Source organism: Hippocampus guttulatus, chromosome 6, assembly GCF_054856545.1.
Source record: "Hippocampus guttulatus isolate MCC_2025c chromosome 6, RoL_Hgut_1.0, whole genome shotgun sequence".
NCBI classification, from domain to species: Eukaryota; Metazoa; Chordata; class Actinopteri; order Syngnathiformes; family Syngnathidae; genus Hippocampus; species Hippocampus guttulatus.
Window position 1 is genome coordinate 14,156,974 of NC_141266.1, and position 24,240 is coordinate 14,181,213.

Genomic DNA, 24,240 nt, shown 5'->3' on the forward strand with positions numbered 1-24,240 from the left:
TTTTTTTCAGCACATTTCACCTCACTGCCGGTCTGTTCGACGCCGCAATACGTCAAGAAATAAAAAAAAATGATTCTGCTTTGATTGCGTCTGCTCCTAATGTTTACGTACCCGCTGTGATTTGTATTAGTTGTCCATCAAATGGCCCCCCGTGCCAAGCCAAATGGAAATGACATGAAGATGGACGTGACCCAGCGGAGATTGTTCACTTGGTGTCTCGACTGAGACGATCGCTCGTGAGCGTGGGCCGCAGGAGACGGATCGGTCGGTGCCGCAGAATCCAAAATGTGAGATGAGGTCACGTCTTTGTCTTGGCACTGCGACCACTGTTGGTCTTCTCTTCTCGGTGGGAGGGGCGGGGGCGGGGGGGGACCCTTTTTCTTTCCTGTCGCTGTCCATCGAACCCGCAGTGGCGTGATTTCATTTCCCAGTATGCCCCTCTGTCCCTGAGACCCTTAACCTGTGAGGTCAAAGCAGGTCACAGGTGAGGTCCTCGGGAACAGGGCTGCATTCAGTTTCAACGATGCTTTCAGAGCTGCGGTCTTGTTTTAGATGTAACATGTTCTATAGCCTGTCGTATGAGGCATGCATTTGTCAGATTGAGCTCAATCTCTCATGCGTGAAAATGCGATATTTGAAGCACCTGCAATTAAGTGATCTAAACGATAATCACAATGTTGTGAACCTCTGAAACTGAACTCAAATCAAGGGTGGGGAACCTTTTTCATATCAGGGGTCTCGAGTTTTTCTAAAGCCCTCCGAAGGAAAAAAATAGGATGCAATAATCAATTTGAATATGTTGGATGTAATGAGCATTTGTGAGTACATTTTGGGGGGGTCTATTGATTTTCGAGTCCTTTTTGAGGATTTTTTTTTTTTTAATTTCATGTGGCGGTCTCGGATGGCTTCGCAGGCTGTAAATGGCCCGATTAGTTTTCTCATGCCCCCCACCCCCCAGGTGCATCTCACCACGTTTCCAACAAAGCATCCCATTAGGTCTCCGTCATGTGTCCAACTTACACTTTTTTGGAGTTTGCAGCGGTCAAGGTTTGATCACAAGGTTGAGGCCAAACAAGGATGCTGCAAGGTTCTCTGCTGCAGCAGACAGCCCCTCTCAGGGGGGCGACTCTGTTGGCTGGCTTTGTGACATACACCCTAAACAGGGCCAAGGAAGCCAGTCAAGAGTTGCGACCCCGCCAGTTTTGCCACCATCGAGCACTTTTATCCATTTGTACATTTTGCTGCTCTGCTATCAATAAAATACGACACACGTAAGTTGTGACTCAATGATGCAGACTCTTGATTATTGCTCTTATTTTAAATGGCACCAAGCTCGCTAAATATGTTTGTTGATGTCATTTTTGTTTGACCAGCAAAAGCTGATCCGTTTCAGGGTGGGGAAATCATTTCCTCAAAGTAGTGCCAACCTGTCAGCCGCAAGATGAGAAATGCCCCTTGCAAATAAAACACTAACCTTTTTCCACTAGGGGAAAATAAAAGTGAAGTAATTGCCACAGTACGACATTCACAAATAGACATTCAAAAGTGAACTGCTGAGCCTGTTGTGAATTCAGCTGCGAACCCAAATGGAAGTTGGGATGTCACAGATGTGATAAACGGCGTCTGTATTGATTATTTTTCCAGCAGACCCGTAATCACTCCACAATGTTGTATGCATCCACATTGATGTCACTGTGAGTTGCATCGCTGAACAAATTTATTGGACCACCTCAAAATGCAAGGTTTATCTCTGATTCTGTAAATTAACAGCACTAGTAATTACCGAAATCATTTTGGTTATTGCACCAGTTTGCAGAAAGTCTTTAAGTGACATATTTTTAATGCTAAACTATAATCGTCCACAATTTTTCAAGTCTATTTCCTTTCAGAAAAGTAGTGAAGTGTATTTTTTTTTATTAAGATGCTCTTAACTTGCATTACTGAATAGAATAAGTTTGAATCGTTGAATGCTGCAGACTTAATATCCTGATTATTTTTTTGTTTGAACTATTTGTCTCATTTTACGACTTGCGATCTCATAATGTTCGGTTTCTCTGGTTCGTGATGTTTTGCTGCATTTCTCCCGAACAAACTTCAATTTTCTCTCTTAAACTGCAGCTTGACTTAGTAGTTTATAATTCGCTGGTAACCTTTAATGTTTTAAAAAAAAGTTTGTTCCAATACACGCCTTCCACCACCTGCAGTTGAGTAAAAAACACTTGTGTGGAAATACGGTAGCTTGTTTTTAAAATGTGTGAATGAGTATGTTTTTATGTGTTGTAGGACATAAGATTGAGGCAAAGTGCCCTTGGCAGCACGCATCAGAGCCAGATTGAACTCGCTCACCCTCCCTCACGCTTTCTCTCCCTGTCTCACACACACACACACTTGGGATTTTCCCTATGCGCTTGCAAAGTTTGGCAGTCCAGCAGCAGACTTTTTGTCTAAAATTGATTGGCTTGTCTACAGCGAGACAGATGAACGCATTAGTAGCCCGCATACCCTGCCACTGGAAATATATTAAGTTGGTGTATTAGGCGCCCTGTCTGGTTGCCATGGTGACGTAGCCATAGTGAGGAGGGAGGATGGTAGACAAGTGGGGGATACAGGATGTGATGAGGCGGTCGGCATGATTTGTAGTCCCGCCTGCTTGCTCGCTCTCCCCCTTTTGTCACTTGTGGCCTCACTCACCTCTTCCTCTTCCCTCCCTGTTGTCCCTTTCACTGTCTTTACACCTCCATTGCCTCATTTCCTCACCACCACCAAGAATGTGCTTGACTTCCTTTGTTCCTCCTGGACTACGGGTTAGACTTCGGGGCTTTATTTCTCTTGAGGCGTTCTAACCGACATGCTTCCTACCTCATCCCCCACCATTCCCAATATATACATCAGCGTTAACACCCCCCCCCCCCCCCACCCATCCTTTGCTCGCTCCATCTCTCTCTGCTCTGCAGTAAAACTGGTGCATTGAGGTAGACCGGAGAAGACGAAAGATGTGAGTGTGTCGGGAATGTACTTTTGCAATTAGACATGTGGAGCTACACCAGTCACTTCATTAAGCAACTACATGTGCCGATTTTTAAAAAATATCTTAACCGATGTTGAAAATACGCCACACTTGACAAAGAAAAAAAAATTCAGCGGGTGGGCGTCATGCTTTTGAGATGACCAATACAGTGCACCTCGCTCACAGTGACGTCTGTACCAAGACACACCTGTGAGAGGCAGCACACAAATCATTTTGGTTCGTAAATAATGAGCAAGTTGACCATTGTCAGCCTTGAGGGTTATGGGAGCCTATTGGGAGGGAAACACATTCGTATGACATGAGAGATTATGTGCTGCGAGAATTTGGCCAATTTCTCTTAATTGGTTTCAGAACCTGCCTGCACCTCAAATCAAATCCATCGAAATTGCATTAATCACCTGCGCCGCAACTTAGACCTGATTTCAGCTGCTCGAAAGTTTACTTTCAGCCACCAAATTGTCAGGTGCGCCAGTGGCGTGTGAAAGGAAGTTGTTCGTGTTTGCATGTGTGTCGTATTTGTACGAACAATCTGTGTATTTATTGTAAACAATAATGAATTAAATGACAATTTTACATATCAAGTGTTGTAATACAAAATAATCTATTCTTTCTAGTTGCCCTTTGACACAAAAGTTGACCACACAATTTAAATATAAATAAATTGTAACATCAAATGTTGTGGACAGCACCAACTATCTCCACAAAATAATCACTCGATTTCTTATTCTGAACCATTTTCAATGATTAATAAAAACTGAACCATGAAGCGGAGAAAGGTGTGTTTGGAAGCGTTTTCTGGAAGAGAATTACACGAAGTCATTTACGACGATGTGGACCTTCAAAGTAACATTTCAAAGAAACACAATATGGCATGGTAAAACCTTTGTCACGTGACAACGATGACGATAAGTAGTCGTTTTTTACATTTTCACTGAGGCTTTGATATGATCATACAAACGTGCAAACCAATCAGTATGTTAATGTCACGAAATGCAGAAACATCAGTCGTACACCGGCTACATTGTCCGAAAAAAGGAATACAAACAAAAGTCAACAAGGTGCAAAGAGTATAAGGCACAGTGGAGTCCTTTTGATTCAAGCTCTATTGAAGATAAATCACGAACGTGTTGCAGAATACAAACAATTTTACTCCTTTTCAAAGTATTTGTGTACAGATCAAATTCTTCAAGAACACACAAGTGACATAAAATACATCGCAAAGACAACACGACGACATGAGAAGTCATACTCCAAACTTGTGACGTCACGGTGACGCCTCTGTTTTGCGTAAGTGGAACGCTCGTTTTTGTTGAATTTGACCATTTCTGATGCGCAATAATATAATTTTAAAATGTGCACATTTGCCTTGTGCTTTTTACTCTTGTGTGTGTTGTGTGGCCTTGTCAGGCCGTCCGTGGGCTGCTTTCGCTGCTTCGTGAGTCTGAAGGAAACTTCTGAACTGTGTGCCGGCTACAAAATGACAACGTTGCATTTTATCAACGTGGACAGTTGCTTCAAAACCCTTGACAGTATCTTTAACGGCAACCCCAAAGTGATCGAGGCCGGCAGAGTCGGTATGGATTCCTTTGGGAACACTTGTACTATCTCGTGCAGAGCTGTCAAAAAAAAAAAAACCCCTCCGGGGGCAAAACGAAGGCTAAAAGGGCTATTTATTAAATGCGTTTTTAAAAAATCCGCCGTGTCCCGTAAGAGATCATCTCCAATGTCAGTTATTTTGACAAAACGCATATTTTCTACTAAAGGAAATGTTTTGTTTTCATCTCTGCCATTCAATCTACTGTAGCAACGGGTAGAACAACTACCCGCTAGAATTTTGCACTAGAATCCAGAAGGTACATAATTAGCCCGCATATCCACTTTTGTGAATCGATATATTTCGTAAGAGTGTGAGAAAAACAGCCAGAATGAGCTAGCAATAGCATTAACATTATAGCATCAAAAGATGAATATGGGGGGGAGGTAAAAAAAAATTTATTTCAGCTTTTATTTCACAATACAGGGTGTTTCAAAAGTCTTGGGCACATTTGAAGTCCCCATAGATTCTTAACTATGAATGGTAATAAGATAAAAGTTGTGCCATTTTAAAGCTAATTACATTAAGGTTTTTTTTAAAATTCCTTTTCACACCCATTAATGGCGTTCACTCAACCAGAAAAGGCGTTTTGTATGCTTGAATTTGCAAAAACTAAATCATGGACTGTTGTTCAACATGCATTTCGCAAAAAAGTCAGAAAGGAGCCACCAGAGAGGAAGTGCATAGTGAGATGGCATGGTAAATTCATAACGGATGGGTGCTTATGCCCAGCTAAAAGAATGGGACGCCCCTCAACTTCAGAAGATGTGTTTGAACAAGTTTGAACTGCTTTCCAGCGGAGACCCCGTAAATCGATCAGAAGAGCCCGTAGGGAACACACCATGCGATTTCTTTTTGTGGGGATTTGTGAAAGGATTGGTCAATGTGCCCCCTATTCCAAGAGACGTGGATGAGCTGAAGGCACGAATAACAGAAGCTGTTGCAACCATTGACAATGCAATGCTGGTACGCGTTTGGCAAGAACTTGTCTATCGGCTTGATGTGTGTCGTGTGACCAATTATGCTCACATTTAACATCTTTGAACATTCCATGTAAAATTTTAGATTACAAGCTTTCTGAATTTACCAGATGCGTTTTTATATCCTTAATAGTTTCCGAGATATTCCATGTCAAAATGTGCCCAAGACTTTTTGAACACCCTTTATTTAGACCTAGATGGTTGAAACAACTCAGGACAGAACATCTTTAGTTTGAAGCGTTCCACTTTTTAAGCGAGCAAAAGTATTGGAACAGACACAAGCTGAAAATGAATAATATTTGGTCGCCTAACCATTCCTTGCGATAACTGCGACCCATTGACCTCATCACACTGTTGCATCCTTCGTTTGAAATGCTTTTGTTGGCCTTTTCTCGAGCCTCTTTCAGTTCTTGTTTGTTTCTGGGGGTTTCTCCCTTCAGTCCCCACTTCAAGAGGTGAAATGCATGCTCTTTTAGGTTAAGGTCCGGTCATTGACTCGGCCAGCCTAACACCTTACACCCTCCCTCAACCCCCCAACGAAATCCTTTCTTGTGTTGGCAGTGTGTTTTGCATCCAGTTGCATCATGAAGCTTCTCGCGATTAGTTTGGATGCAGACAAATTGTTTTTGTAGAGTTACCTCCACCATACTTAACACATGAGCTTGTGTGTTGTGGGCTAATAAGCAGATTCTTTCCTTCTCCATACTTTGGCCTTTCCATCACTTTAGTAGAGGTTACGCTCATCAGGTCTCATCAATCCATAAAACTATTTTTCAAAACGTTTGTGGCTCATCTCTGCACTTCTTTGCAAAATCCAATAGTAATACTTTTAGAGGGAACTGTATTTGCTAAGGATTTACACAAACCTTTGGGGGAAAAAACAAAGTCACTTGGTCTTTGTGTATGTTAACAGGGAAAGCCTACGAGGTACAGCTGCAGAACATCATGAAGTCGCAGATTCTTCCCCTGGTGAAAGAGTTTCGTCAAACAACCAATTACGGTAGCTCGACTCTTAACAGATATGCAGTATTGCTCCTAAATAAAAATTTTAACATTGCTCCAAAATGACATTTTAACACGGCTCCACAATAACTTTTAACCTTGCTGCTTCATCATATTCGAACAAGGCTCCTTAGTAGCATTGTAGCAGCACTCCTGAATGGCATTTTACATTTCGCACTATAAGGCACTTTGGAGTATAAGGCGCACCGTCAATGAATGGCCTATTTTAAAACTTCTCATATGTAGGCATTATAAAACGCATAGAATACAGCTACAATAGGGGCTGTGGTTGTCTTATGTATCCACTAGATGCAGCTACGTTAAAGGGAATACAATACAGCTTTATTTAAATAGAGCTTTCCCAACCGCTGCAGCTGTAACAAAGTGCTTTACAGAACATTAAAAATATTACGTCCAAGAAATCAAGAATATTGATCCATATATAAGGTGCGAATTATAAGGTGCGCTGTCGGCTTTTGAGAAATTTGTGCTTTTAGGTGCGCCTTATAGTGCGGAAAATACAGTACAGTGAAACTCCTCAACAACGAAATCATGTATGCAGCAAGAAATTTTTCACAACAGGGTTTTTTTCACTGTAGCAAATTTAAGATAAGATATCGTTTATTTGTCCCACACTGGGGAAATTTACAGCCTCCAGCAGCAAGAATGTAGGCAGAAAGAATAAGAAAAAAAAAACACCGTTCAATTAAGTGCAATATAAATACAAAATGGATAAATCGCAGTGCTATTTACAGTTGTTTTCCACATCATTTAATTATTATTAATAATATTATTGTTGCTATTTTTTATTCAGCAGCCTGACAGCAGTTGGTAGGAACGAGCGTCGGTATCTCTCCTTCTTGCAGCGCGGGTGTAACAGTCTCTGGCTGAAGGAGCTACCAAGTGCTGTCAGGGCGGGCTGGAGAAGGTGGGAGGGACTGTCCATCATAGCTTTTAGCTTAGTTAGCATCCTTCTGTTGCCCACCTCCTCCAGAGTGTCAAGGGAGCAGCCCAGGACAGAACTGGCCTTCCTGACCAGTCGCTCCAGTCTCTTTCTGTCCCGGGCTGTTCTCAGATGTAAACACATTTACAATCAGCATTCACTTTCACTTACATCAATTTCTTGGATAATGTCTTTTATTTTGCTTCCTCCGTCTTTCATTTTGATCACTTTTACCCTCTCTTCCAGCGTCAGAGCTCTTCTTGTCTTAGCTGCTTGACATCCAAAGGTCCGTTTTGTAGCCATTATAGCAATGCTACGTTCTTGCTGTGTCTGAAACTATCAATAACATAACCTTGGACTACTGCGTATGTGTAAACCAGTGTGGTGGTTGCTGGTGCTGTTTCCGAACAAAGCAGTAGAGGTCGCTATTGGATTAAACTTCATTGTAGCGAATCTTGTCCGCGGCAAGAGCAGAGAAAAATATTTCGTATAATTCAACTGGGTTTTTTACGTTGTAGGGGGGGGGGGGGGGGGCGGAAAGTGGGAATGGTGTTAATGCATGAAGATTTTTTTCACACTAGGGGGGTATTTTCGCCCATGCAGGTTTCGTTGTAGAAGAGTTTCACTGTAATTGATTTGACATAACGCTAAAATGACACTTAAAACATTGCTCCTAAAAGACACTTCGTAAAGAGATGCCCTATCTTATTACATTTTAACATCACTCTACTCCAAATTGACATTATAGCCTTACTTTAAATTGACATTTTATCATCCTATGAAATTACCTTTGAAAATTGCTCCTAATTTGCGCATTTTTTTTTTGTCATCGGACTGAATTACTTTGTAGTATTGCTCTAAAATGAGTTTTTCAGCCTTATTTCTAAATGACATTTGATCAGTACTCCTAAATGACGCTTTAACCTGGATTCAAACGACATTTATTGACAGCGCTTGTTGGCATTTTTGTCATCGAATGAATGTACAGCCTTGTTCATAAATGACTTTTAAACTTTACTCCGCAATGACATTCTCGGCATCTTGAATTGTCATGTTAGCTCTAAAATTAGGATGTTCGAGTTTCAAAATGATGCCTTGCAGCTTGAAATGTTGAGTGAAAAGTGTATGTGTGTGTCTTCCTCCTCTTTCTCCTGTCCTATCAGACACCGTGTATGAGAGCAAGCTGCAGACGGCAGCCGACAATTTCATCGCTGAAGCCTCCAAACTGCCTCGAGGTGAGACGTGGTCTCCTCCCCTTCCCTTCATCTTTTCATCCATAGTGAAGCCCGTGTTGAGTCATTATAGCTCCCTCTGATCTCTGCGCTCTCGCTGTAATAGGCCAGTTATGTTATCACGGCTTTTCACACAGCGTGGAGAAGACAAGAAGCTGTCAGGTCGAGCAACAACATCAAATATGTCCAGCTGTAATCACAGAAACTTTTTTTTTTTTCAGCCACTGGATGCATCCCCCCGTGCGGTTAGTGCTTTACATCCTCTTTAAACCTTCACTTTGCACAAGGCCTCTTGACAACATTTAGAATGGAATATTTCAACACATCCAACCAGGCTTTCAGACTGCAGACGGCCATTACGACTGTGTCAAATGCAAAAAAGATTCCTGCAATTTTCCTCTTGACTGCCCAGGTAAGAAAGAAAAAAATATTGCAATCCACACCTGACACATCCTTACATAAGTTTGATTTCACCCTCCCAAGCATCCTTGTTCCTGGAAACTCTGTGCTTTTGATCCTTGAAATGCTCTTAGTATCAAGGCGGGATTTGGAGAAAGCGACTGGAGGCGAGGGTTTATTTCCACACATTATATCGTTTGCACAAGGTTTCACTTTAAGCCCTTGGCTTTTTTATGCAAGGTGACAGTCGGCTCCCACACACTATGGTATCATGTCATCCCCATACAGCACGCCTAATGCTCAGTTCCACTTTTCTCCTCAGAGACTCTGCTTAAGTGGAATCATTAAGGAGCGTTCGGTCTGCAAAAGGTGACCCGGGGGAATGTTATATACGGCCCGTGTGTCCTTTTGTGTGTATTTTTCAGTTGAAAACAGAACAGTGGAAGAGAACAATCCAGTCCAAATGTTGTGTGATGTGTCATATCCATTACCCCAAAATACCAAGATCATGAAGATTTGGAAGTTTGCAGAGCAAGTAAGTTTTATCTCTGCTGTGACATTTCTCAGACTTACTGCACTTGACTAATCGGAAAACCAGCCCGGGTCAGTATACATATGCCCATTGCCCCACTACAGGACATATGTGACATAACTTTGTGCATATTATTAATGAGACAATTAAATCGCCACGCTACTCGGCAGCCCAGTCTTCGTCTGTGTTCTGGGATCAAATCCTGGCCCGGGCCTTCCTGTTTGGAGTTTGCATGTTCTTTCGATGGTGTAGGTTTTCTCTGGGTCGCCCATTTTCCTCACACATTTCAAAAACCATGCATATTGCATTCATTGAAGTCTCAACTCAGTCACTCCCAAAGACGTTTTTAAACGTCTCTTCAGACTTGGTCCAGAATTGGCTGGTACTGAATGAGTTAATTGTTTGGAGTTGTGAATATTTTTTTAACTCGAATTTGCAGAGTAGTGAAAATTTGTTGTCAAATTAAAGAATGGTGTTTGTTAGGTGAAAACTCGGCAGGTGGAGTTGTTTGAAGAAGTGACGGTAGGGGAGGACAACCTCTACTCCATCTCATCTACCAGGACGCACCACCAGGGCACCTACCAGTGTGAGATCTATTCAGATGAGATAGCCATTGCCAGAATTTACTACTATCTCACAGGTATGAGAAATGACATGAAAAACTGTACAATCCTTTGTTAAAAATCAACGTCCTTCCTGTCACTGTGCCATAGCACTTGCACAACATACGGCGATACAATGCTACAAGCGTCTGGATGTAGTTTTGCACAGTACGGTGTTATATAATACCGGCAGTGGCACAAAGATAGTTTGGGACTGCTTTACTGTGTAGACATTTTATTTTGAATTTTTGTCATCGATTAATCAACTTACATTAGACTTTCATCATCTTCTTGTCGACTATTTAAAAAATCTGTTGTCATTCAACTCCCACACTACAGTTAACAAGTTGTTTGTGTTTACTAGTAAAAGCACATTGGCGTGGGTCAAAAGGTGGTTGTAAGCAGCAAGTACAGCAGGAGTCATTGGTAAACTGTCATGTATAAATTCCTATTCTTTTCGACTAGCCTCCGTGTTCCCAAAAATCCTTTTATACACATGACTAACACTTCATGTCATGTGTTCTCCGTTTGACTGTTTCCCTTCTCCAAGTGACCCCCCACGTCGTGACGGGCCATTCCGAGCTGCAGGAGATATTTGAGCGGTCTCTGCTCCCTGGAGGGAGGTTACACGCTGAGTCGCCTCGCCCCTCTCAGTACCTCCCATCACGCGTGCTCATCGCCATCTGCTTTACATCTTTGCTGCTCCTCCTCATCCTTTCCTTGGGGTGAGATGAGGTTATTATTTGCATACTATTGCAAATGAACAGCCAGTAATTGTATATATGTGTGTTCGAGCCCGGGTGTTGGCGCTAAGCAATTCTGTTAGGGCGGCCCGGTAGTCCAGTGGTTAGCACGTCGACTTCACATTGCAGAGGTACCGGGTTCAATTCTAGCTCCGGCCTCCTTGTGTGGAGTTTGCATGTTCTCCCCGGGCCTACGTGGGTTTTCTCTGGGTACTCCGGTTTCCTCCCACATTCCAAAAGCATGCATGGCAGGCTGATTGAACACACTAAATTGTCCCTAGGTGTGAGTGTGAGTGCGCATGGTTGTTCGTCTCTGTGTGCCCTGCGACTGGCAGGCAACCGGTTCAGGGTGTCCCCAGCCTACTGCCCGAAGACGGCTGGGATAGGCTCCAGCACCCCCCGTGACCCTAGTGAGGATTAAGCGGTTCGGAAAATGAATGAATATATATATACACACACACACAGTATGTATTATGTATATGCGCTCACTTCTCAAATGAATGTATTTGTTGAGCTGCCTATTGCTAAATCCTTACCATGAGTATTTTTTCCAGGACTATCTTTTTGGAGAAAACAAGTGGTACTGAACGGACCAGACGAAATGAAGACCTGTGATCCGGGAAGATACATAGAATAAAGCCTTGAGGCTCTTTGAAGGAAAAAAAGGGCAATGTTTCATTCTTCTCACCACCAGAGGGCGAAAGAGTCAATCTTTAGGAAGAGCGTCTACTTGAGAGGGTGGTTCATAATAATAATATATCAATAATATTGATGAAAATAATATATAACATCAATTATTATGAATAATAATAATATCGGGATAATAAAGGAATTGAATATTATATATTTTTTCATCCAGTGATCAGGTTGCGGTGGCAGCAGCCAAAGCAGGAAAGCCCAGACTTCCCCTCTCCCCAGCCTCTTCATCCAGCTCTTCCGTGGGAATCCCGAAGCATTTCTAGGCCGGCCTCATTTACAAATAGTGGGTGATAAATTGCGTGTTCACCCACTTTGATGACAGCATTATTGGCAACAGGCATAAAGGTGCTGGAAACCGCCATATTGAAAATAATTTTTGTTGCCACTTTTATTTTCCACACATTTTATATTTTGACATTTTCCCCTTTTTTACGGTATCAAATTAGCAATACAAAATGAGTTGGTTACTCTTTTAAAAAAAAATAAAATAAAAACAATCGTTATGTACAATTGATGGCCTGCACTTAAGTCCAATTACAAATCACCACTTTTTGATCGGGTGTGGGGCATTCCTCCCGCTCATGCCCATCCAGGTTTCACTGTCTTTGCCCACATGAGCATTGGATTGTGATCATTACATCCAGTTCTCAAATCTCAACTGCTCTTGAAAGTACCTGCTCGGTGTCTGTTGCGCAGTACACCAATAGTTTTTCCTTTCCAGGACATTACAAATTGTCTTGTCTATGCCCCTTTTTTTTTGGTCAAATAGGGCTGATTTATTAGCGTCAAAAGGGTTTTCTTTTCTCCCACAGACAGCTCTCTGGTCATCATGTTTGTTGAACAGCAAACAGGCAAACGACATCAACAAGCACTTTCTCATGTTTAAGCAATCAGCCTAAAAGTCTACACCTGAGCAATTAGAAACACCCATCCGTCACGTTTTTCAATACTTTTGCTCCATTGTTTCTCACCTGTCAGCTTTTGAAGGTGAGTCATAAGATAATCAGGAAACAAAAAACACTTGTGGTTCAAGATATGAACAAACCAAGGTAAGCGGACAGATTAACGGGGGAAAGAAGACCGTAATTACAAATCGCCAACAACAGTATCAATTCTACCAAAGGAACGAATGAACACGGAAAAGACTAGACTGGGCTCAGTCGAACGTCCTTCACTTTCAACCGGTGAGGCCGCGCATGTGTGGAGCTTGCCGGACACAATGCCGCACCCAGAGGACAACTTGCATTGCTACAGTAAGTTTCAACAACTGTGTACATTTCAAGGGAAGATTTCACCTTCTCCTTTCAGGGACATAACAATTACATATTAACTCCAATTACAAGCTAGATGATGATAATATATAAAATGTATATATATTTACTGTTTATGGTGTAATTAAAACACGCTATTGGTCTTGAAAAAAATTTTTTTTTCAATTTTCAATCTACTTTTGGGGGGGGGAGATTCACCATTATTGACTTATATATATATATATATATATATATACTCTGCAATTTGTCAGCTTTTCCAAAACACCTATCTGTTCTTTTAAAAAGACACCAGTAAATCTCACCTGCGATATGAGTGTCATATTTGTAAATTGAGGGGTTCGTTGTTTTTCAGTGGATGGCTCTTCTTTACGAATGACGGAGAGATGGAATCCTTTAATGCAGTTTATTAAAAAAGGAGAAAAACGTCTGCACCTCCGAACGGATGAACGAAAACACAACCCCTCAACTTACATTGGTGGCAGCGGTGGGATGGTACGTTTTGTGTGGCTTTTTGACTCTTTTTATGCAACGATTTTTTTCTTGCTAATTGTCATCTTGCTAGCCACGTGGATTTTTGCGCTCTACTGAATGGCTGCTGCTAGTCAGTATTTTGGATGAGATTTTGAGGTTTCCTGCAGTTTTATTTTTCCTCCTTTTATGAAACTGCATTGAAGGATTCCATCTCTCCATCTGTCATTCGTAAAGAAGAGCTATCCACTACAAAACAGCGAACCCCTCAACTTACATATTCAACTTTTAGGCTCGTCAGATTCCAGCGCATTCTATTTAGTGCAGTTAGAGTGTGAATATTTTTTTCTTTCTTTCTCTGACTTTATTAATTTGATTCACACCCGTATGAAGTTTCGTTTGCTGTTTATTTCCGAGACATTCTGGAACGTGTCCTTCGAGCCTTGTAGTTACACATTTGGCCACGGGGAGACGGCGCCACGCGAAAAATAACCATCCTACACGCCCCTGTGAAGGGGAGGTCTTGGGCACGAACTGACATTGGAACTTGGTCGTTCTTGTTGTCTCGTTCAGGCTTTCTTGTGTATTTGGATAAATTTCAGAAGAAGAAAGTGGAGTACTTGCTGAACACGTCAAGGGCAAAACGGCACACAGGATGTATATTTTATGACATTCATCACTAGGGCTTTGTGATGACAACCTCACCCCCAAACACTTGACGTGTCAGAAGGCCTTTGTGGTCAAGTGAAGAGTGGGTTAAAGGAATTTCAAAGTTACGTAACAATCACATATATATTGTCTGCAGTTGTGTATTCTGTTGCTATGGAATTTTTCAATTACAAAGGAAAAATGTCCAATCCACGCATTTAAATTAGAAAGGTAATAATTAAACACGAGATACAGAGATTCTATATCAATGAAATGAGTGCTATTAATCACCGCATATTGTAGCAATCCCCAGCCAGGTAAATGTGTCCCCGGCTGGCTCTGAGCAGTCAAGAGGTGTGATCTTCGTGTTTGCATCTGTCGTGGTGGAAAGACTGGCTTCATAAAGCGAGGATGTTGGAAATGGAAAGGTGGTATGGATTTTATGGCCATTATGGTTTTTCCTCCCCATAGAGATTCACTGTAGAGAAAAAGCTTAATGTTAGAAAACTACAACCGGTCACCACCAAAAATCATCTGTATATCTACCTATGCCCAGACCAATCTTTGAAAATATCAAAAACATTCCCTTCAATATTTTGGATTTTATGGATATTCAGTGTTTTTCTCATTAAGCGACATTATGTTTGAGTGTGGACCTATGGAGATGAAGACTAACGATTGGTGCGATCGTTTTGATTGTTTTCGGCCGTTGATGTGGGCATACGTAGAGATGTACACATGAATTTTGGTGGCAATTGGTCATGGTTTTCTAGCATAAAGCTCGGTTAAGGTTTTTAATGGAGAGGAAAATGCTTAATGCCCCTAAAATCCAGAATATCAGGGCGATTGATTTGATATTTTCAGAGATTGATGTGGGAATGGGTGGAGATTAGTCATAGTTTTATAACATTAAGTCACGTTAAGCGTTTTCTCGATAGTGAATCTCGATGGGGAGGCAAAACCTTCATACCTGGAAAATTCAAAACACTGTGGTTATTGCTTTGATATTTTCAGAGGTTGAAATGGGCATGTGGTGAATGGTAGGTGGGAATGTAAAAGAAAATGGTTGGTTGTATGTGTTCTCCCGCCTGTTGGCGACCAATCCAGAATGTACTTTGCCTCCCAATGAGTATACACACCAGAGGAAAAGAGATTTGATAACTGGCAATATGCCATGGATTTGATTCTGGGCTGCGGCCTTCTTCTGTGGAGTTGGTATGTTATGCCCTTGCCTGCGTGGGTTTTCTCTGGGTACTACAGTTTCCTCACACATTACAAACGCATGCATGATAGGTCAGGTGTGATTGTGGATGTAAATGGTTGGTTGTCGACAATTGTGCCCTGCGATTGGCTGGCAACCAGTTCAAGAATTCCGCCGCCTACTCCCCGAAGACGGCTGCTCCACATCCGGGAGTCTTGTGAGGATAAGCGACTCGGATATCCATTGCAGCCATTTTCAACACCGCTTAACAGGGTCGCGGAGGGGGCTAGAACCTATCCTAGCTGATGACAAGCGAAAGGCGTAGTACACCCTGAACTGGTCGCTACTCAGTCGCAGGGCGCACAAAGACGAACAACCATTCACAACCACATCCACACTGTCACTGAGCGAGAACTGATCGCATGCTGCCCACACACAAGTCAGGCGAGTGTACCACGACACCATCAGCGTCTGCAGCTCGGATAATGGATGGCTCTTTGGCAATATATCAATGTAGATCGGAACACTAGTTAGTACATAACATTCAGTACATGAGCAGAGGTGGTATGGGATGACATCAGTGACGTAGTTCTTTTTAATTTGCGTTGCGTCATTGCTGCATCATCGATGTTCTGTCCATGAATTTCAACTTTAATCTTTTCTCAGCCTTCCACTTAGTTGTTCAATGTTTCACAATCATTTATTGGTTGCCAAAAAAAGCCCTCAAAGGCTCTAAATGAGTTGCACATTTTCTTTTGTGAATGAGTCGGAATCCGTTGTGCAAAGCTTGATGCTCGTACCGGTGGTGAAAACCAAAGGGTGTATTCTAGATGTCATCCACTACTGAGAAGGTGAGTCATGGTATGTTGGGTACAAACATCATGATTGTCATACACGTCATCGCTTAAAATAATTTATATTTCTAAAAAAAAATTGAATAATTTTGCTGATAGTGAGGAAAGCTTGAAATAACTTTCTAATTTCGCAACATTCTAATTTTGCAGAACGATTTTTTTCAAGTTACTATCAGGGACCAACGCTAAAAATATGACAATATAATGAATAAATAATTAATTTTTTCCCATACAATCAACAGTGTTTACTTCTTATATTCACATTGCGCATAGCATCAAAGTGTATTTTCTTGTCTTCAAACATCAGTGGGGCAATTTAAAATAAATATAACTTTCAGTTTGAACTTGAATGGTCTGTTTAAAAAAAAAAAAGTCATGTAATTTGGAGAACATTGATTTCGCAGCCCTCTAAAGTGAATCAAAATACAGAACTCTATTGTGAAAACAAAACAAAAACCACATTGTTTATTTTCTTTTTAGAAAATGAACGATTGAGATCACTGCTTGGCCTCCGTCTGGATTGATTTTAACGTGATGTTTACAAGCAGTGGGCTGCCTGGCGGACCAGTGGTTAGCGCATTGATTCCAATATAGATTCTATATTAGAATCTATATGATTCTAATATACTGAAGTTTATAGGCTGGTCATCCCGGCTGATGTAGGCTGCAATATAATTCATTTTTGGTTTATGGTTATATTGAGGGCTATTGAGTACAGGATACATTTCTCTCCAGTGGCTGCTATTTTGCTGTTCAAACTTGGTTCCCCTCCATTCGAACGTGGTTCCGGTTTGACTTCTGTGAAACTTGTGCTGGATAATTCAAGCACTTAATTTCAGTGTTAAACGATTACGTGTCAATCTTAGGTTAGCTTAGCACTTAGCTTGACTTCTCCATCTTTCCTCATCGTCCCTTTGTGAGAACGATACTAGCCAGAAGTTTAGATTATTTGCCGCCATGGAGATGAGGATTGCTGACTACACAACACGTTTAGCCACACTAGCTAGCAAGCCAAAGCTCTTTGCCAAAAATCATGCCTAATACATAAATGGCAAAATTAAATTAATGGCACTGTTCATATTGTGTACAGTAAGGGGACAAAATGCAGAACAGGCCACTTATATTTTGTTTGAGCAGAAACACATTTGATGACATTGAAAATTAAACCTCAACAGTCACAGGGAACCTAAAAAGAATAACAACCATCCACACCGTCGCTGAGTGGGAACTGATCCCATGCTGTCCGCACACAAGTCAGGCGAGTGTACCACAACGCCATCGGTGACCTCAAGTGGAACATGTAGTTTATTTTCTTTTTAGAAAATGAATGATTAAGATCACTGCTTGGCCTCCGTCTGGATTGATTTTAACGTGATGTTTACACGCAGTGGGTGGCCCGGTGGGACAGTGGTTAGCACGTCGACCTCACAGTGCAGAGGTCGTGGGTTCAACCGGCTCTGGTATATGTGTGGAGTTTGCATGTTCTCCCCGGGTCTGCGTGGGTTTTCTCCGGGTACTCCGGTTTCCTCCCACATTCCAAAAACATGCATGGCAGGTTCATGGAACACTCTAAATTCTCCCTGAGTATGAATGTGAGTGAATTGTTGTTCGTTTCTGTGTGCCCTCTGATTGGCTGGCAACCAGTTCAGGGTGTCCCCAGGCTACTGCCCGAAGACAGCTGGGATAGGCTCCAGCACCCCTGCGACCCGTGTGAGGATAAAGTGGATCGGAAAATGGTTTACAAGCAGCCTTGTGGTCACAGTCACTGCATGTTGAGAGGAATTAAAATCACTTGAGTGCTTTTGATGACAGCTTTGTTGTAAAGTTTTGAAGAACATTTTGTTTTGTTCCAAGGTGGGCAAGGAAATTAATGCAGCCGTGCAAGGTGGTTCCATGTCGTCAAGGGAGACTTTGGATTTTTACTCACTCTCGACTCTACTTAATGACCAACTACCCCTAATCTCAACAGTTTTTCTTTTTTTTTTACAAGGAAGTGATTTAAAGCAGAGTTGAGCGGGTGTGCACTGACAGAAAGAAGACTTAACGTACATCTATTTATTTGTTGCTGGGCCCACCATTTGTGGGCCAAATGGAAAAAGGTGGTGACACATCTGAGAAGGTTATCTCGCTTTTTCCTCGACTGCTGATAAAGCACTGATAAGACAGATCCACACCTTGATAAATTGTTCTGATGGTAAGAAAATTACTCTCTTAAAGGTTTTATCTTGAATGAAGTTTTCTTCTTGTGATAATCAGTGTTATGCATCCATATATTTTCCAATCAATATGCAGATATTCATTGATGAAGATTCAACATTTTACATACATTGGCTCGTTGCTATTTCTGCAGTTCTTTTAGAGCTGGTTGTTTTTTAATGGCTGAATTTAGTGACGATGGAATAAATGTGCCAGTTATGTAATTATAGAAGTAAAGATGATATACCTGTACTTTATGTGCCTCTTTTAATTGCCTGCCACGAGGGCAACCATAGTGCTGATGTGACACTGGATTCAAATGATTTTGACGCGCCTGCCCTAAATGTTCCCCTCACATCATATACGCGTGTGCATGTGTGCACGTGTGCACGCGCGTTGTTTTATTAAAAAAAGTTTGTGAATCTTTTTTCGAAAAAAAATAATGCAATGTAAAAAGGAATGATAAGGCTTTGCACATCGTCTCACAGTTGTCACTGGGTGGTACCACCGCACTACGGTTCACTTGCATTACGAAATGTCCTTCCATACCTATTTGTCATGTCCTTGTTTACAATGATACTAATGCAGTGTGTTGTACCGGAGACAAATTCCTTGTGTGTTCTACGTACTTGGCCAATGAAGATGATTCCGATTCTGATTCTGATTTGCGAGCTTTGCGTGCATATACTCGGTTCAACGTTCGCAACCATCCCAAAGAGATTGCAGGCGAATACCTCGAACGTGTTGTCATTAATTACTCATCAGACTGCCTTTTTTTATGGGCTGCTGATAAAAATGGCCTACTGCCTACTGCCTGAAGACAGCTGGGATAGGCTCCAGCAAGCCCCGCGACCCTTGCAAGGATAAAGCGGTTCAGAAAATGGATAGATGGATGTATATATACAATATATGTATGTGTATGTGTGTGTGTACATATATATGTGTATATGTGTATGTATGTATATATATATTGTTCATACATACAGACATAATTGCATACATCCATATTTATATACATGTACATACATATGTATTGCCTACAAATATATGTACATACACACAAATGTACATACGTACATACCTGCATGCATAAGATATCCTTTATTTGTCCCACACTGGGGAAATTTACAATACATATTACATATTACACATAGTAATTACACTGTTACACTGTATGTAACAGTATGTACTGTACATACATACAGTACAAACATGCATATCATTTATACATAAGTATTGCAGATGTAATATCTGCTGTGTATAAATAGATATTTATGATTTCATTCGTGGCGGCCTGGTAGTCCAGTGGTTAGCACGTCGACTTCACAGTGCAGAGGTACCGGGTTTGATTCCGGCTCCGGCCTCCCTGTGTGTCAATTATATAATGAGAATAATATACTGTACTGTATTGTGCTTGAGATTGACACCCCTGTCCTTGGTCCTCTGTGCTCAATTACATAAGATGTGTGTGTGTGTGTGTGTGTGTGTGTGTGCGTGAGACTACACTATTTTAAAGGAATTATTGCCCTTTGCCTTTAGCTTAACACCGTCATTACATCCCACACCCATCGACCTCTCGCCACCATCTCACATAAGCACACATAAACACACAGACATACATGGAGTGACTGCGTCAAGGTTGGAACATTACAAGCATGGGTGCTTCCCACTCCCCGTGCACTCTGTCTCTGTAATGTCTTCCTTGAACAACCACCGTGTATTTTTTTTTTGTTTGACACATCCCAAACATTCCCACACTTTTTTTGCTCTGTGCATCCACCCTTCATATTTTGTAGCACATAATGTCGACTCAACATATTTAAACATTGAAGAGCTCTTTTCTATAAATAAATAAAAAGATCATGCCAATTTAAAAAAAAAAGGATCTTAGCGTTCCCTTCTATTGGGCACAGTCTTGACTATCTGTGGTATCAACATGATGTGTCAAGTGGGTTGAACCTTTAACTTGACAAATTAAAGAAAAGTTGGCATTCGGGTGGCAGAAAAATGGATTTCAGCAGTAGGGGTGTTACAGGTCGAGTCCTTTTAGTTCTTTAATGTTCTCCAAACGCCTTATCCTTAATGCGTCATGATGTTGCCACCCTCTGTACTCATTTACTCAGTCCATTTTTTAAAAAAAATCTAACAAGAAGGTTATGAGTTCATATAACCAGTCAGCACTTTTACATCATTAAGTGAAACTGTATTACATTACAGCTTACACAATGATTCCATAAGGTGCTACGTTCTAAAGACAAATGAGGTGTGTCACAAAAGATTGATCTCAAACTACAAACTGTATGACTGTTCCCCTTCAATGTGGGCAAGGTGATCAACCAGCTCATCTACAAAGAGATCCTGCAGTGTTCCCTCCTGAGCATCCCACAGTTCCTAGCAAAGAAGAACATTGCCGCACAAGAGCAACCTTCCTACTCACCTGATCTGTCTCTGTGTGATTTCCCCCCGCCCCCCCAATTTTTTCCAAGATCAAGGCAATCATAAATTGCCCAGTTTTCAAGATGTGGGCGACATAAAAATGGCTGTGATGACAGAGCTGAAGAGGATGCCAAAAGAATCCTTTCAAGAGTCACAGAAGCTTGCCGGCGTGAATTTGACTCCGGGGGGATTTCTTCGAAGGGGAGTACTTGTAGTTTGCAATTTGGATTTGAAATATATTTTTTAGCGACTATGTATTATAATCCAGTCCCGGAACTTCTCTGACACGCCCCAAACATAATGAGGACAAGCGAAAATTGATGGATGGCTGGATGCATCTACCCAGAATGCAATGCATTTTGGTCAATAACTCAATAAGTTGTTCATATTGCAGGAAATCCATTGCACAATCGTCATTGTAAAAATAAAATCCTAAAAATGAATTACTGATTATGTAGGGTTATGCCAAAAATATTTTAAACAGATGTGAACAACATTGTTGTGGTATTTGTCATTCATTGTTGAACGGTGATTGAACAGAATCATCAAAACATTTGGTTCTGGATAAATATAATTTTTCCCCAGATGAATCAAATCAAAATGACAAATCAATCAAGCAAATGGATTTGTTCCCCATTTGTCGCATTCCTAATGAGTCATTCAAATAATGCCCTGTTGTGATCAATTGACATGCTAACTAAATAACCTTCTGTTGGGCAGCTGAGGCCTAAAGGGAGGAGGAGGTTTCCCCAGCACCTGATTTGTGTGGGGGGTGGAGAGAAAGGGGGGCGGGGGGATAATACAAAATAATTTTTCAAAGCAAGTAAGAATTGGGCGGCATATTTTTACTTTTCATGGTCCAGGATATTAAGAAACCTCAAGCATAAACTAACCAACCATGAGTGTGTGATTATGTACTTGGCAGGTCAGCATATTAAATCATCAAGATATGGGTCACTGTCAAATGAAAGGCATGAATCTCTTTTTTTTAAGTCAGGAAAAATCATTTTTGATTATATTTTATTGAAAACAAAAACCACTGAATGTCAAAATTGCCCCCAAACATGGAATAAGATATTGAAGTAACTTGATAGCCACTCAGTTGATTTCAGATTGAACTCCTCCTTTAAAGGTCGTGCCGAAGTTTAAAGTTCAAGATGCATTTAACCACATAAATTCATACCTCATATTTATTAATACCGTATGATGTTAAAAACTTTTTTTTTTACTTAAATGTTAAAAATCAACTCTTAAATCAAAGTCTCACACTTGATATTGACCACATCATTTCTTGGGCATCAGATCTTTTTACAGATCTGCTCTTCATTTAAGATGGGTGTCTGTGTGCATGTTATTAATATTCTATATTTTTGTGTTAGTGCACACTGCACCCTAAGCATCCTCTCAGTTTCATTTTCACAAAAAAATGTTTTTTAAAAATAAAATAATATAACAAAGTCACCTTTAGCCAACGTTGGCGCATGACTTGCATCGCCGGAAGTTGTTATTGGTCAGCAGTCTGCACTGGCAGCTTGCCATTACAGCTGCTCCCATATATCTTTTTAATTTTTATTATTCTAATTCAAAGTTTGTTTCGTGTACATTTCACCGATGGCGCTGGCAAAGAATGGGAATCTGAAGTGCCAGGACAAAAAATTTTAAAAACGATACACGTGAGCTACGATAGTGACGTTGTTGCACTGAAGACGCTGCCAAAGTGCGTTCCGTGCCGCCGCGGCATGTCTCGACTAAGGTAGGCACTGATTCCTTTTTACAAACGCACAAGTTCTTGTATCTACTTTATTTTTCTGTTTCGTATTCTGGGACATTGTGGCTGTTGCTCATCATGGTATGCGTGTGTGTATGCGTGCACGTGCGGTAGAGTGAATGGGACACAGATGGGGCCAATTGCCATAAAGAGGAAGTAAAGCTTCTGAAACAATAGGAAATGGTGACTACAAAATAAAATGCACATTGACAACATGAAAGAGGACTAAAAACGAGAACAGATTACATCTGACATAGATCTATTTATATTTCACAGAAATATATCCACTTAACAATTTTTGTCAAGTATATCATTTAAATTCTTAAATATATGTGTATAAATTGTTCCATTTTCATAATCTTCATGTAATTGTATGTAAATCCGACATTCCAACAATTGCTTTTTTTCATCATTGTTTTAAAGCGCTTTGAAGTTGTAATCTTACTGCCATGGTCCACTCATTGTGTTTTAATTTATTCAGTGTGTTTTTTTGTTTTTTGTTTTTTGTTTTTTTGTTTTTTTTTTTTTTTGGGAGCACTCAAGGCCTGCCAAGAATGTGCTGTTTCTTGACTCAGTGGTGCTACAGCACCAAGCAAATGTGAGTGTGAGCGGGCTGCGCGAGCCTTTAAAAAGGAGTAGTAACCTTCTAAATATAGTCAGACGTGACTCAATACCTCAATGTGACATTTCACCGACACGTTGCTTGGACTTTTTCCACTGGTTTTCGACGTCGCCCCGGTTACTACAGATGCACTCTCGCCTCCAAGCAGGAAGTGTCAACTTTATGCATATCATCATCAACATCTGAATGTGCTTTGTTATTCTCCACACATATAGGGCTGATATTAGGGCAGGCTGTAAAGTGCAAGACATTAAACAAACAAAAAGAACTTTTAAAAAGTTCTTGATACAGTCATAAATCTTTCTTTTGAAGATTTTTGTGTACAAGAGGGGTGGAGGGACTTTCTTTCTTGCGTGTCCTAGAAAGCAACCATGGCCCACTTCATTTGTTTTGTTTCTAACTGCCATGCATCTATCATTACTGTAAATGATATGTTCTTGACGTCATCATCTTGTTTTCACAAGTCCTTCGGTCATCTTGTGGGACAACTAAATTGTTACAATGTTGCTGTATTTTTCCAAAGGAGCCTTTTATTCGGGCACAAAGTGACTGAAGTCCCTGTGTCATACTGTTGTGTTCAACCCCCACCCACGAGCGTGCAGTCTTTCATGACAGTGTTCTCATGAGAACTTGTGTGCAAAGTCAGACCCTGGATTACGTGCGTACTCGTTAGAACTACAATGGAACATCTCAAATTGAAAACAATCAGTTCTGTGATGCTACAAATAATCTATTCCAGGGACAAACTGTTTAAAAGGCAGTTACGTTCCTACGGTGACGATGTAACTCAAACTTCTACATAAATTGGAATGCCCTGTAGGCATAAATGTTTATAGTTACCTGGAATATTAGATGAAACCAAGGCTCTTCATTGAACCTGTGGCATGTTCATCCTTCTGCTGTGGCTCTCAGTAACGTTGGAAAATAAATGAGTATTTATTTTTGTAGTTTGCTTGTTTGTCAACTGTGATTCTGTGGAGATTGTCATGCTCTTGTAATATTCAAATAAAACATCGATATTT

At 41.0% G+C, this 24,240-nt stretch overlaps 2 protein-coding genes across 2 annotated transcripts in view; both read left to right on the plus strand.

Annotated features, from left to right (window-relative positions):
- Positions 1-258, plus strand: part of LOC147203630 (uncharacterized) — a 28,492-nt gene extending 28,234 nt beyond the window's left edge. The window contains exon 9 of the mRNA XM_086114281.1: positions 131-258. The gene's annotated coding sequence lies outside the window, so the exon portion shown is untranslated. The remainder of the gene's footprint in view (positions 1-130) is intronic.
- Positions 191-12,046, plus strand: spaca6 (sperm acrosome associated 6; the record flags this gene model as incomplete). Its single annotated transcript, XM_086113431.1, has 10 exons — positions 191-287; positions 6,516-6,602; positions 8,711-8,782; positions 9,001-9,024; positions 9,114-9,191; positions 9,604-9,713; positions 10,194-10,350; positions 10,863-11,037; positions 11,610-11,793; positions 11,915-12,046. Coding segments are annotated over 9 exons (861 nt in total), but the record flags the coding sequence as incomplete, so codon positions are not given.
- Positions 12,047-24,240: the final 12,194 nt, after the last annotated feature.